General features: G+C 44.9%; 1 protein-coding gene and 1 long non-coding RNA gene across 2 annotated transcripts in view; one reads left to right on the forward strand and one right to left on the reverse strand.

The window, feature by feature from the left end:
• Positions 1-11,166: 11,166 nt before the first annotated feature.
• Positions 11,167-14,262, reverse strand: part of LOC122113281 — a 21,493-nt gene continuing 18,397 nt past the window's right edge. Inside the window, exon 3 of the long non-coding RNA XR_006148407.1 lies at positions 11,167-11,268. This is a non-coding gene — a long non-coding RNA (uncharacterized LOC122113281). The remainder of the gene's footprint in view (positions 11,269-14,262) is intronic.
• The window catches only part of Calml5 (calmodulin like 5), a 623-nt gene continuing 323 nt past the window's right edge, over positions 13,963-14,262 (forward strand). Inside the window, exon 1 of the mRNA XM_042686271.1 lies at positions 13,963-14,262. This exon is cut by the window's right edge and continues 323 nt beyond it. Within this exon, the coding sequence (XP_042542205.1) occupies positions 14,002-14,262 (261 nt within the window). The 5' untranslated portion in view covers positions 13,963-14,001.

Here is a 14,262-nt window from a genome sequence, read left to right on the forward strand (position 1 = left end):
GATGAGCTAATTATCTCCAAGAGAACAAGTGGGTCCTCCCTGAGGCTTATGTTGTTCACTAAAAGAGAGGAATAGCTTTTTGTTCTAAGTTCCAAGCCTTTCAACTGTTATGCTTGTGATGACAGCTCTGGCATTTGATACAAGAAGGTGTGTTTGTGTGTGCCCATGTACATGTGCATATGTGTAACACATATGTGGCTCAAGCACCCGTGTGAGTGTGTTGCCTCTTGGGAAGCATGTGAGAAGAGCAGAGCTTAGAGCATATACTCAAACACTGGATAAGGGATTTAAAGGAGACAAATGGGTTCTGTATGGTGCAATCTCTCACTGGTCCTCATTCTAGTGGTTCTATTTTATTATTTTGTGCTGGTCCTGGAGCCTGAACTCAGGGGCTGGGCGCTGTCCTTGAGTTTCTGTTTGCTCAAAGCTAGAGATTTACTATTTGAGCCACATCCCTACTTCACCTTTTTTTTGTGATCAATTAGAGAAAAGAATCTCATGAACTTTTCTGCCCAGGCTGACTTCAAACCATGATCCCCAGATCTCAGCCTCCTTGAATAGCTAGGATTACAGATTTGAACTGCCAGCACCCTGCTGTTTTATCTTTTTAATGTAATTGTATTTTTTTATGGTGTTATACAGAGGAATTACCATTTTCTAAGTCAGGTAATGAGTACATTTTACATTCCTTTTTTGGACAAGACTACCCCTTTCTTTGCTTTCCCTCAGTGTCCCTCTCTGTTCCTGCCCACTAGTTATGTAATTCCCAGTGGTTTTAAATCATCATGCTTTCTGGGATTCAGTAGAGGTCTTTTCAGAGATGCATAGAAGTGAGGGAAGGTGAGGAGCCAGGACCAAGGGCATGTGACCTCCTTCCTCTTTCTACTACCAGCCGGTCAAACTCCGCTATTAACATATGCACAAGGTAAGGTGCTACTCTTACGGGTCAGAGTTCTCATCTGTCCAATAGGACCCAGGTGTCAGAGTAACATGGACTGAGATATGGGCCATTGTTTTATAATCCTAGTTTGTTTTTTTTAATGTGAAATTACACCACCCTCACTCACCCCCTCATTGTACTAATGACTTTTATTAGTCTCCTAGTGGTTTCTCAAGGGACTCATTTCCAAATACCATCATATTAAGGGTTAGGGCTTCAGCATTTAGCTCTGTGGGCACACAATCCAGTTTATGGAACCCACGGGAGGGGGAGGGGGTAGTGATTGAAATGTAGTGACTGAAATATGCTGACAGGAGGCGCGATGCGGTGATTCAGAGGAAAGTGTCCCTAGAGGAGTCAGCAGTTGTTTGAGAGGTGGAAAGGGCAGAGAGTGGAAAGAGAATTCAGTAAATGGGTATAAAGGAGACAGGACTCAGAGAAGAGGGTGCTGAACTCTGTGGTTTATCCTTCTTAGTTTGGCCAGGACCAGTCTACTTAGGATAATTCATGGGGAGCTAGAGGGTCAGCTGCATGGAGAATGAAATGGGCGAGGGATAAATAAAACATGGTGAAGAATTAGAGTGAAAGAAGGCAGGGAAAACCAGTAGGAAGAAGGGGGAAGGGAAAGAGATGCTCACATTGCCTACTGCAATGTGTCGCTCGAAAGGCACAGGAGGAAAGAAGAGGAATCACTGCTTCTCGGAGGCGACCATGGACCTGGTGCTAGGAGGTGGCCCTGAGATGGAGAGCTCATCATGAATCCACTAAGATAGCCCAGGTACACACCTGAAGGAGAGCTAAATCCTTGGAAAATAAGAAGTTTGATGTGAGTATGAGATTGATAGAGTGAATCTGGTTTTGCAAAATGGATCAGGAGATGAAAAGGAATTCTAATGCTGTCACTTTGTATTTCACTCACTCATTCATTCGTTCACACATCCCTCCATGTATTTTGTTTTTATCATTCATCAGGTGAGTATGTGCTGTGAGACCCTGAGGCCATCTCTACTCCTGCCTTGAGGAGGTCAAGATGGTTTTGACAAAGTTCTGTCTGTTGAGAAGCTCGGGACAGGAACGGGGGTGGGGTGGGTTGTTACACCCATTACAAATGGATTCTCTGGGTCCAGAGAAGGTGGAGAGGACTCATCTTTTAGGGGGAGCTCTTTTTTGAGCTCACGAAGAAGCTAGCTGATCAGCATGTGTGAGACTCCTGTGCTAGTGGTGAGAATAGCTGGCTTGTCTCTGCTATGAGCACTGGAAAGCAACACACATCCACTCCCTGTGAAGCTGGCATGTAAGCAGCTCCTGATGGCAATTTTACTGGAAAGGTAAAAACCGTAGTGGCTTTCCATTTGCAGAAGGAAGGCCCAGGAAGAGAAGACCCTGGCACCAACTTCACACAAGATGGATATGACAGGTGAAGATAGGTGAAGGTTTAGGTTCACCATGCTGCTGGCTCCACCTCTCATCCCCATGCTTTCACTAAACGAAGAGAAGCTTCCAGAATCTGTGTAAAGTATATCTTGTAGAAGGAATTTCACATGCATCTTAGGGTAGAGTATTGTAGCTCAAAGGAACAAACAGTGATGTGAACCCATATATTCAGAATTGATTTACAGGACTCCAGTTTAAAAGCTTATTTCACTGTGAATGATAACAGTTTGGAATGTATCCAATTGAGGGAAATGGACTCATAAAAATCACTGGATTCATAGGGGAATTAAAAGAGAGAATGTGCAATGTGTTAAAACAAAACATCTGTGCTTTACAGTCATGTGAAAGGCAGAGAAAGGAGCCGATTCGTGAGGAGGGGGAAAAGGGGAGGTTGAAATGAACTCCCATCACAATAGACAGTTATTAAAACTATAATAAAAGAAAAGATCAAGGAAGGAGAAAAGCTCAGCTTTCTTTACAAGATGCCAGAAGTGGTCAGTGATTTTTTTTTTTTAAATGAAGGAAGCTTTTAAAGAAGAGCAAAACGAAAGGGCTTCAAGAATCCAACCATTGTTTCTGCATGCTGAATTAAGAGCACAGACATGAGACAACAAAGTTGCAGAAATAAAAATGAAAGGAAGCAATTAAATTCAATGAAAGAGTTGATGGTGATGATGGTGATGATGATAATGATGATGTGAGAGTGTGTGTGTGTGTGTGTGAGTGTGTGTGCGTGTGTGCGTGAGAACACTCATGCTAATAGTGAGACCTAACCTTTGCTTAATTTTTTCACTCAAGGCTGGTACTCTACCATTTGAGCCACAGTTCCACCGTTTGCTGAGTAGTTATAAAAGAGTCTCAGTCTTTTTTACCTGGGATGGCTTCTAGGTATCGAGGATTACAAGTGTGAGCCACTAGCACTTGGCAATGAAAAAGATTTTTAACCTAGCAAAAGCTAATTTATCAAGAAGAGAGAAGACCCAGCAAGAGTTAGATACCAACTCCTCACAGAATGTTCTAGGAGAGCAGAAGATAATGGTAACCTTACATAAATTCTGACTGATTAAGTTGTCATGAAAGGGCTAATACACACAATAGAGTTCTTTATGTCATTGCCTCTAAAGAAGATCTGGAAATCTATTGACAAATCTTCTCTATCCCAATGCATGAAGTGGAAATTCAAAACTGACTGTAAGTAGTTAATAATTGTGTTGCTCAAGCTAGAGCCACGTGGCAACTGGAAGGTAGAGTCGAGAGATGACAGTGTCGCCTCCTTCCGGCATATTCTGTGTCCCAACTATCAAGCCAGTCACTCCTCCAGCCCCCTGACCTGTGGCAAGACCTTAATTAAAACAATGAATGTGCGGTTTCCCGTGTGGGTCCAGGACTAAAATGATAGTTTCTGCTGTAGGGCAAGAAAGCCTCACTGCCAAGTCTTATCACACCTCCAAGAGTTGTTTTGGCTGTCTTCAAAAGCATAGGAAGGAAGTCGGAGTGATCAGATAATGAATAGGCATGATGCTGCCACGCAGAAGAGATTGGGAGGAAGGAAAATCTTGATTTGAGTTCCAAGGTTTCCATGCGCTGGTTCTGTGACATGGCTAAGCCTCAATTATTTCATCTGTGAAATTAGATGGTGAGGACACAAAGAAGTCATAAGCTGGTTCATGGAGCGGGCTTATTCAGGTCACCTCTGTTTCAGGTAAATGGGCCAGTGGTGATGTCAATGGGGCTCTATGCAGTCCGGACAGCAAGGTGGTGTCAAGTTGAAATAGATATTTAAGTGAAGGATAAGCTGGTGGCAGGTGACACCAGGAAACACTGACTCCAATGTTTCCAGTAATCATGCTACAAAGGATGGTATGAATTCCAAGGACCACGTGACACAAGGCACAGAGGACTCTGTGACTAGGGGACTTCAAAACATGCCACTATTGCTCATAGTAAGTTAATAAAGCTGTTAGGAAGAGCATTCAGAACAGGGAATAGTTATTTCCTCAAAGAAGGAAGGAAGGAAGGAAAGAAGGAAGGAAGGAATGAAGAGGGAGGGAAGGAGGAAGAGAGGGAAGGAGGGAGAACAGCTCTGGTTTGTGGGAAGACAGCTGTAAGTCTCAGGAAGGGCTTTGAATCTTATGTGGGGAGAGGAGAGAAAAGACACAAGTACTGATCCTAGTGAGACTCCAGAGTCTCTGGTTGCAGAACTATGAACGTCTCTAAAAAATATCACTGAATTAAGAGGCAAGGGGCATAGGAGGAGAGCCTGTTATAGAAAAGAAATTGAGAGTGGTAGAGACACAGACAGAGAGAAGAAAGAAAAAGAAGGAGGGAAAGAAAGAAGACAAAGCAGAGTCAAAGAAAAGGCAAAGTAGAGTAGACAAAGATGAGCTATATTTGGATTTGTGAGAAACAGTTGGAAAAATTTTGTGGTGGTTATAAAGGGCAAATATGCACTTGAATAATTAGTTATCTCCTCACATTGATTAAAGACCTGAAAAGGTGTGTGTGTGTGTGTGTGTGTGTGTGAGAGAGAGAGAGAGAGAGAGAGAGAGAGACAGGGAGAGTCAGTCTCCTAGGTCTCCACCTTGGAGCATGAGCACTGGCTTTTTGGTGGTTCGTTAGAGACAAGAATCTCAAGGATTTTTTTCTGCCCAAGCTGGCTTCAAACTGAGATCCTCAGATCTCAACTTCCTGAGTAGCTAGGATTGCAGGCATGAGCCACTAGTGCCTGGATCCAAAAAAGTCTTTAATATAAAGGTCTATAATCTTTGCAATGAGGATGAGAAAGGAACCCAAGGCAGAGGTGGTCAGCACTGGGAACAATAGCAGGAAGTGGAGGCAAAGGGGAGGCCCAAAGAGCCATCAGACATCTGGTTAGGGATGGGACCCACAGACTTGTGTGGAAGCGCGTGCACTCATAGGGTGGTTGCTAGGAGACAAATGCCAAGGAAGTCATGTGGCACATATTTAATTCCAGCCTCCCTGCTGAGGTATGGGTGCCCTCCTCTCCTTCTTCGTTTCTTGGTTGTTGAAATGGGATTAACTGTGATTAACATCCTGGAAGGAGCTGGAGGGAAGGGTCATTAGCCCTGTGTCCACATGAGCTTAAGGGTGTAGCTCAAGTGATAGAACACCAGCCTAGCAAGTGCAAGGCCCTGAGTTCAAGCCCCACTACCACTAGAAGAACAGGAGGAGGAGGAAGAGGGCAGGGGAGGGGGGGATATCCATGGGAAATAAGGGACTTTCCATCTAGAAAGCAATCCCTCGTCTTCAACCTAATTATCACGCAATCAGAAAAATCCAAAGAAAGGTCTGGAGGTCTCTGTACAACACTGGCACCTGGAAGTAACTCTAGACTTCACCGCCTCCCTGCCCCCATCTGGAAATGAGAGTCTCGTTTTCTGTGTATGTTTTCTTTGCTGCTGAGCCTGGAACCCCATCTTAACTCCACTAAGCTCCCTGGAGGCTGAGACTTACTGACAGAGGGCAGCTCTGCCGTGAACCTGGTTTGGCTACTTAGGCAATGTAGGTGACCCCATGAAGTGTCATCTGTGATAAGATCAGCTCTGACTAATTTAAAAGGTTGCAAGGGAAGACACCCGCCCATCACAGGCCATCACAAGCACTTTCATGCATTCTTTACCTGGTAATGCAGAAGAATACCTGCTCTATTCTTGAGCCTGGGCACAGGGTCACGGACAGGTGCACAGAAATTCCACCGTAAGACATGGTAGAGGTTGTGAGATCAGGTACAAAGTGCAATAGGTGGAGGGAGGGAGGGAATGAGCAGCTGGTGGGGAGACGGAGCTGCTTCTGGCCCCTACCTGCTTGTGTGTGTATCAACAGGAGGGAGGAAGAAAATGGCCCAGGAAAGGCTTAGAGGCAGGAACAGAGCTTGAGTTTGATCAGCAGTTTGAGTGTTGGTAAGACAGAGGTTGCAGGAGGGCAGGAGATGGAAGAATTCAGTCTGAAGGCAGAAGGTGATTTTTGGCGGGGAGAGGGTTACTTTTTCCATCCTCAGCCCCACTAGTCATTACAGGCTCTGCCTGGGATAGCTAGTTTCTCATTAGGACACTTCTGGGCTCTATTTCATTCAAGTCTAGATTTGTGACTGTACCTGTGAGCAAACCCAGCTGCCAGTCACTGGTTCCCCTTGGAATTTAATTTTTTAAATTTTATTTTAACTTTTTTGTTATTATAAAGGTGATATACATTGGGTTACAGTTACATAAGTCAGGTGATGCATACATTTCCTTTTGCCATTCCTTCCTTCTCTCCCAATTTCTCCCCTCATCTGTCCCTCCTTTTCTGTACACTTCCAAAGATATATAAATGAACAAACAAAAAAATAGAAAAGAATAAACAGAAAAAAAGAAAAGGAAACCGCAATAAACGTTATTTTGGCTGATCAGATGCAGGCATTTTTAAGATGAGGGATTTTTAAGGCCAAGGTACACCCTGCCCTCATCTTCCCTGCTCTGGGGCAGCCCATCTCCCCCATCTAGACATAGTTCCATTCAGAGCTGAGTGTGCCAGCTTGGTGGTGCCTGGACCTGCCCGGGCTTGGGTGCTCCAGGGCCCAACCACCCAAGGAGGAAAGGAGGGGGCATGGCAGACCCTGCTGGATGGGCTGGGCTCCTGCGAAGCAGGTTTACGGTGGCAGTGCTCCCAAGGGATGATGGGAAAGGCTCACACAAGGCCATCTTCTCCCTACTGAGGACTCTTCTGCTGCACTGGTGGAGGAGGACCACTGGGTGCCCCGCCTCATCCTTCAGATAATGGCGTGATCACAGAATCACTAAAGCACTCCATATGGCAGGGATTGCGCGGCCCTTAGATATAGGAATAAGGTGTTGTCTTCTCCACTTGTTAAAGTCGGTCCTCTTCCTGTCTCTGCCTCCAAGGACAAAAACAGAATAGCAAAGAAACACTATCTGTGCCAGCCCTGGCCTCCTTTGTGGGTCTTCTCTTCTCATCCTGTGTATCATTGTCTGGCTTAGTTTTTCTGGATTAGTACTATACGCCAAAGATCATTGTCCTTTTGTCTTGAACCACCCATGTTATAAAGAGCTCAGACCTCGGGGGCAGTAAATTGGAAAAGCCTCTGAGCCATCAATCATCTATTGGAGGGTCAGCACTCAGCACCCTGGGTTCCTGTGAGGAAGAAGGAAGGTCTAAAACGGATGTAACTAAAAATGAATAGGGTAAAGTCAACCTTTTACATATGTGTGATAGGTTGTAGGCTTCAAAATTAATATGGTAAAGTCACCTTTGTATTAGTGTATGAGAGGTTTCAAAAGCATTGCCTTAAGTACTTTTTTTTGAGGGGGGGAGTCCGGTCATGGGGCCTGAACTCTGGGCCTGGGTGCTGTCACTCAGCTCTTCAGCTCAAGGCTAGCGCTCTACCACTTGAGCCCCAGCGCCACTTCTTGCTTTTTTCTTTTTGCTTATGTGGTACTGAGGAATCAAACCCAGGGCCTCATGCATGCAAGGCAAGCGCTCTACCACTGAGCCACCTTCCCAGCCCTGCCTTAAGTACTTTTGATCCTTGGCTTTTTTCAGAGCTGACAGAATTACAGCTCAAAGAACTGCTCTTTTTTTTTTTTTAATAAGGGAGATCATATTTTATTCCACATACTTCTGTATATATGCGTTTTCACAACAAACATTTGTGGTTTACTCACATAACTTTATTTTTCATTCTACTGGGTCAAGATAAACCAAACTTTCTATCCCTTGTTTGCATGATCAAGGTTTAAGATCTAAAAATCTTGTCAAATCTCCAATTTTTCTATTTTGCCTGGTCCATTAAACTTATAATAAGATAAACCCTCTTCCTCATTCATAGGTTAATTGCAATTCAGTGCATTAGTAAGGTTTAATGTCTTCTGTATGCAAATTTAGAAATGAATACGTTTGCGACACAAAAAGGGTATTTTGCATTGCTTTCCTATATTAATGTTGCCACAGGGGAAGTGGTTTACAAAGAACTGCTCTTTATCCAAAGGTCCACAACTTGTAGCTTAGAATCTATCAAGTTATCAAGTAATCAAGGCCAAGGCAATATAGCTTCTTGGCCTACCTGATGCTCTCCCTTTCCCAGTCCCCATGTTGTTTCCCTGGGACAGGGCTTCCCTACTGTAGACCCTTGAAGGTCTGCTGCTGACAATTCCCAGTGTAAAGAAAATAAACTCTGTCAACTCCCCAGTGTAGCTATTTTTGATTTGTGCTCATGTAAAAAAAAATAAGTAATTATGAGACCTACTTTTCCCAGAACTGATCCATGACCCAAATGTACTGCCTCATCCCAACAAAGCTTGGAATTCATCACTAATGATGTATAAGAACATTTTGTGCCACCTCATGGAAACGAGTATTTTTCTAAGCCAGGTAAAGCACATGAATTCTGGGTCCTAGGGACTTGGATGGTTTAATTATGCTAACACAGGGTTTCATGTCAGATAATTTTACATACACCTGTGTAGGCTCCAGATAACCTAGGCTTTGTTCCAGGCCAGTATTTCTCCCAAAGTAATCATATATGTGTATGTAACCTTTGTCAAACTTCTATACAACATACTAAATGTTTCCCAGACTAGCCTGGACTGTGATCCTCCTATTTATGCTTCTTACCCTAGCTGGGATGAAAGGTACCACATCTATCTTTTCTGTTGAGATAAGGTCTCATCCAGTTTTTACTCAAGTTGACCTGGAACTCTCAATCTCAGCCTCCCTTGTAGTTAAGATTGTAAGTGTGTGAACCACTGTACCTAGCTACAGGTACAATTTGTTCCATCTCCATTCGGTTGAATCATCAAACATAAAGCTCCCAGCTCAATGAGGAGAGCTGCCTGTGAGAGTCCAACAGGTGCATCTTTTAACTTTATAACTTCTGTGTTTCCAGATGAATTTAAACATGCTTCAATTTCACTTCGTACATCCTTCCACCTATGTTTAGTGAATTACATCTGAACTCCTCCAGAAGATTTTTGTATATATAAGTGTCACAGCCACCATTATAATGGTGGGACTCTTTCTGGTGTTTAGGTTCCTGGCAATCTAGATGCTTCGGATTATAGTTCCAAGCAGAACCCCCAGAACGAGTCTTACTAGATGAAAATTGCTGGTTGATGACCTTGGCTAGCTCCTTTTTTTGGGGGGGGGAACTGAAGCATGGACCCTGAATCTAGGACACAGGGTTGAGTGTGTCAGTGTCCTGCCAAGTTCCCAGGCATGTCAAGGATGGAGAAGGAGAGGGGTGGGGGAAGGACAGCTCTTGCCAACTAGCCAGACAAGTCTAGGCAGGTGGCACTAAATAAATAGCAAATCTCATCAGCCCAAAGCCTCTCCTCACTTCAGAACCACAGGCATAATCTCCATGAGAACACAACAGCCACCATTTTCCCAGGGAACCCCCTGGGGTGACTTCAGACGGTGACTCTTTCTGGCCCAAGAATGGCTACTGTTGATCAACAGGCAAACACACTGAGCTTCAACTTTGGAGTCCTCACTGGGCGATCGCCTCTGGGTCATCTTCAGCACGTATCTAGCACAACTCTGGCAGGGAGCCTGGTCCACATGGTCCTTCAAAATGAGTGAAATTGGTGCTGAGGAAAACTGTGAGGGGGTCTGAGCTGCCTTCCGTTCCAGGTTCTCTCCCCCAGATCCTATCCCAGAGGGAGGCAGTGATAGCACACCGACCCTGTTCCCTGGGAGAGCTGCCCTGTGCCAGCCCCACAGAAATGGCTCAGGTTTGAGGGTGAAATCAGGCTCTTACAAGCTACAGGAGCCAGAGGAGTTCCTGCCCTGGGCTGGGCTCCAAGACCTGTTTGACTGGTTTCTGAGGAGTATTTCACCCACAGAGCCATACAAGGTGGACACACTGGATATAGGTGTCTTATTTGTTCCTGGGGTCTAGTGTACATGAAAGCAGTCAGCTTTAGTCACTGGTTTTGAGCCCCTATATTGAAGGACAAGCATCCCCTACACCTCTTTCTAACACCTTTATACACAACAACATACACAAACTTAAGTGTGTGTATATATATATATATACCTAAGTGTGCATGTATATATATATATATATATATATGTATATATATATATATATGCACAGTGAATATGTACATACATTTTCACATAAATGTGTACTTACACACATAAACATACACAGAGCACATGTTATTGCACAAGTACATACATGTACACACACTGCTATGGTACCAAGCCTGGCCCAGGACTGCTTAGCCTTTCTGTCCCCAGACCCTGGTCCAGGAGCCTTGGGGAAGTTTTTCTCTTTCCTCTGACACCGTCCATCCTTCCACAATGAAGCCCTCTATCCCCCTTCTCCCCCAGGGACACAGTCATTCTCCCTGGGAAGAGTTCATGCTTCTATGAGGGGACAGGCAGAGAAGGGACATAGGAAGAAGAGTCCATCTTCAGTACTTAATGAAAAGGCTCAAGAGGCCTATGAACCTGTGCTCTTCTCTCCTTCTGTGAACCATAGTCTTTATCTTTCCATCTGGTTCCTGGTGTCCTGATCAGCAAAGCTCGAACCTCTTTCTCACTCAGCTTCAGCTCCCCTAAGCCCTTAGCTCCTGCAAGGGCACAGCACCATGCCTGGGAGAGATGGTAACCTTCTTTTCATCTCTTGCTGATCTGTCTGACTTTGCTTCTTACTTGGCTCCAGGGAGCTCAGCTGTAAAACTAGGAGCAAGTAGCTGGGTGCCTTAGCCTTGGGCTCCTCATTAGTTGGACAATATCTATTGTTCCTTTTATTTTACAGGGTAATACAGACATCCATGAAACCACACCTGCACCTGAGCTACAAATGACAAAGAAGTTCAAGCAAGAACAACTAAGTTTTGCCAACAAATTTCATGTTGTTGTCCCCTTTCCTAAAGCTTCTCATTGGCCCAAAGGCCAATCCTAAGAGGCTATTCTAAGGCTGTGACCTATGAGGCAGGGGACTGGGTGGAAAGACAAAACTGAAGCACTTCAGTGTTTGTACGTGTTCTAAAAGGAGCATTTGGTCTTGGAGAAGAGGAAGGGAGGGTACATGTGAAGGATTTTTCTAGACTTCATTCATTTCTAGATTTCCTTCCTCTAGAATATTAGCAGCACCTCACTTTCCTGTCCCATGGCGAGACTCGAGAGATGCTTCTCTAAATGAAGCCCTGTCTTGCATAGAATGGAATTGGTTTAAGTGTATCGTCAAAGGCTGCTTAGGTTCAGGGCCTGTACCTTAGCAGGCTTACTACCACTTCAATGTGGATAGATTTTGGTTTTCAGTTCGACCAAGAAAAGAATGATAATGAAACTGAGAGTGGGCTCTCTCTTCAAGTAGATATTCTCTTGAGGTCTGCATCAAAGGTGAATTAGCTCAACCTTGAACAGGAAGTTTGTCATAGAGTAACACACCTTGTGTTGATCTGAGCTTGATACTCTGAATCAGAGTAATCTCCTTAGATACGGTCAGTGCATCATCCTAATTTAAAAGCAAGATATTGAGACATACATTTCCATACCACTAGATAGAATTGGAACCAGGAACGCAATCAAATCTAATTTTTTTTTGCAACGTATCATTCAACAAAAATAATAAGACAATAATTATGAAGCATTTAGATTTTAATCATAAGTCCTCCTAATAAGATGAGAAGAAAAGGAAATTTCACATACAGATTGATATCTCTGACTTCTTTTAAAAAATAAAGGAGTATGATTGAATCCAGTCACCTAGAGCTCCACCCTTCCTGCGTCTCTTACCAAACAGAATGCTTCCCCTGTTCCAGTCGCTGGCCTGAGTGGTATTCTCCACCCCAAACTGGTTGGCTGTTTCATTGAGAAATTGGTTGCTTAATATTTATTGAGGTCTCTGTATTATTCCAATACAAAGATGAGATAGGTCTCCTTCTTCAAGATGTCTTTCTAAAAATAAAGTGAAGACAACTGGAACACTCTCTTTGCTAATTCTCTACCTCTGAGTTCCCGAACTCAGTAGATGGGCAGTACAGAAGGGTAGGCTGTATTTTAGTGAGGAAGATAATGCTTGGCCTATTAGATTGGCTGAACCAGAGAGGTCAAATTTGTTAAGTTTCTCAGGAGGAGAGTGAAGAAACTTGTTTCAGGCAGGAATGGGAACGGGGAAAGGAATCTATGGAGATCAAGAAGGGACTTTCTTGAGAAAGTCATCATGGGGCTCTCACAGCAGATGCCCCCTCACGAATGTGGGTCTGACAGCTGGAAGGATTTAGGGACAATCCCATGAGGGTTGAGTTCTTGGTCTCAACCCTGATACACTGGGTATGGGTGGGGATAGGTTTCCTCCTGGAGGGCAGATCAGACAGAGGGCCCTGGGAGATTCTCGGTAGGTTGTTGTGCTTTGGACTGATACCTAGTAAAGTGGTAGGAAAGTCAAGACATCATTATTTTCTGCCCTCTTTTGTACCTTCTGGCCCCTCAGTCTCTCTGGGGTCATTTTCCCAGAAAGCATTCAGGGAAGACTTTAACCCCAGTTGTTCCCTACACCCCCTTCTCTACATGCATACCAAGTATCTTTGGTACAAAGAACCTTGGACTTAGCAATAGGATAGGATTGTAGGATTCACTTGGCTGGATGAGGATTGTCCTGGAGAGAGGATAAAGTCTTTCCCATTCCTCCGAAATCAGACTTCATATATTCTTTTATTTATTTATCTGCTCATATCTTCTTTTAATAAGGTAATGTTCCACATCTGTGTGTTGGTGGCTCATGCCTGTAATCCTAGCTCCTCAGGAGGCTGAGATCTGCCCAAGGCAGGGAAATCTTTGAGACTCTAGCTCCAATTAATCACCCAAAAACTAGAGCTGTGGCTGGAAGTGGTAGAGTGCTAACCTTGAGCAAACAAACAAACAAAAACAAACAAAATTCAGCGACAGTGCCCAGACTCTGAGTTTAAACCCCATGACCAACAAAAATTAATAATAACAATGTTCTAGCATAAAGGGTCTGAAGGTGCGAATGCAATGTGAATTCCTGTTGTCTGCAAGCAAAGGGCAGCCAGTACTCTTCTAACTCCTGTCCTGCACTGGGAATTTGATGGAAGCCCTTGGCTGAACCCAGGCAGATTTGGGGGGATTGTGGAGCCCCCTAAAGGACAGCTTCACCTCTCCCTCAGCCCCCCTCAAGCCCCAGTCTCTGTGAAGTTGGGGTTGCTGTGGGGGAGTTGGGTCCTGGGTTCTTGCCATAGAGTAATCTGCTGTCAAGGTTGTGGCGGGCGGGGGTGGTCAGGAGCGACTGGTAGGCCACCATCTATAGCCCCCCCATACCGGTTAACTCCAGACTCCCATGGGTCCTTCCCACTGCAATCCTGCATTTCTTGTCTGGAGCTGGTGTGTCCCTCCCTTGGAGGAGGATCTTGCCTGAGGACACTTGGAGGGTGGGGAGCCTTTCTCCTCCCTTCGCTCCAATCGCAGAAAAGGAGGGGGTTCCCATCCCCAACACACTGTCTTCAGTTCTGCCCTCTGATAGACAGACGCTGCCTCAGCTCCCAAGCAACTACTCTGAGCTCTGGACCCCGAGCCTTGGGAAGAGCAGGTGGACGAGCAGGCAGGTCAGAAGCTCTCTACGAGGTGTCAGGGACTGCAGCATGGCTGAGAAGCTGTCTAAAGAAGAGGTGGCAGAGTTGCACCAGGCCTTCTCCAGGTTTGACAAGAATGGGGATGGCAAAATCAATACCGAAGAGCTGGGCGAAGTGATGAAGGCGGTGGGCCAGAACCTGTCTGAGGCCGAGCTGAAGGAGCTTATTGCCCGGCTGGACACCGACGGTGATGGTACCATCAGCTTCCAAGAGTTCCTGACAGCGGTGGCCAAGAAGATGAAGGGCGGGGCCACTGAAGAAGAGCTACGT

Source organism: Dipodomys spectabilis, unplaced genomic scaffold, assembly GCF_019054845.1.
Source record: "Dipodomys spectabilis isolate Male_0828 unplaced genomic scaffold, ASM1905484v1 ptg000096l, whole genome shotgun sequence".
In the NCBI taxonomy this organism is placed as follows: domain Eukaryota; kingdom Metazoa; phylum Chordata; class Mammalia; order Rodentia; family Heteromyidae; genus Dipodomys; species Dipodomys spectabilis.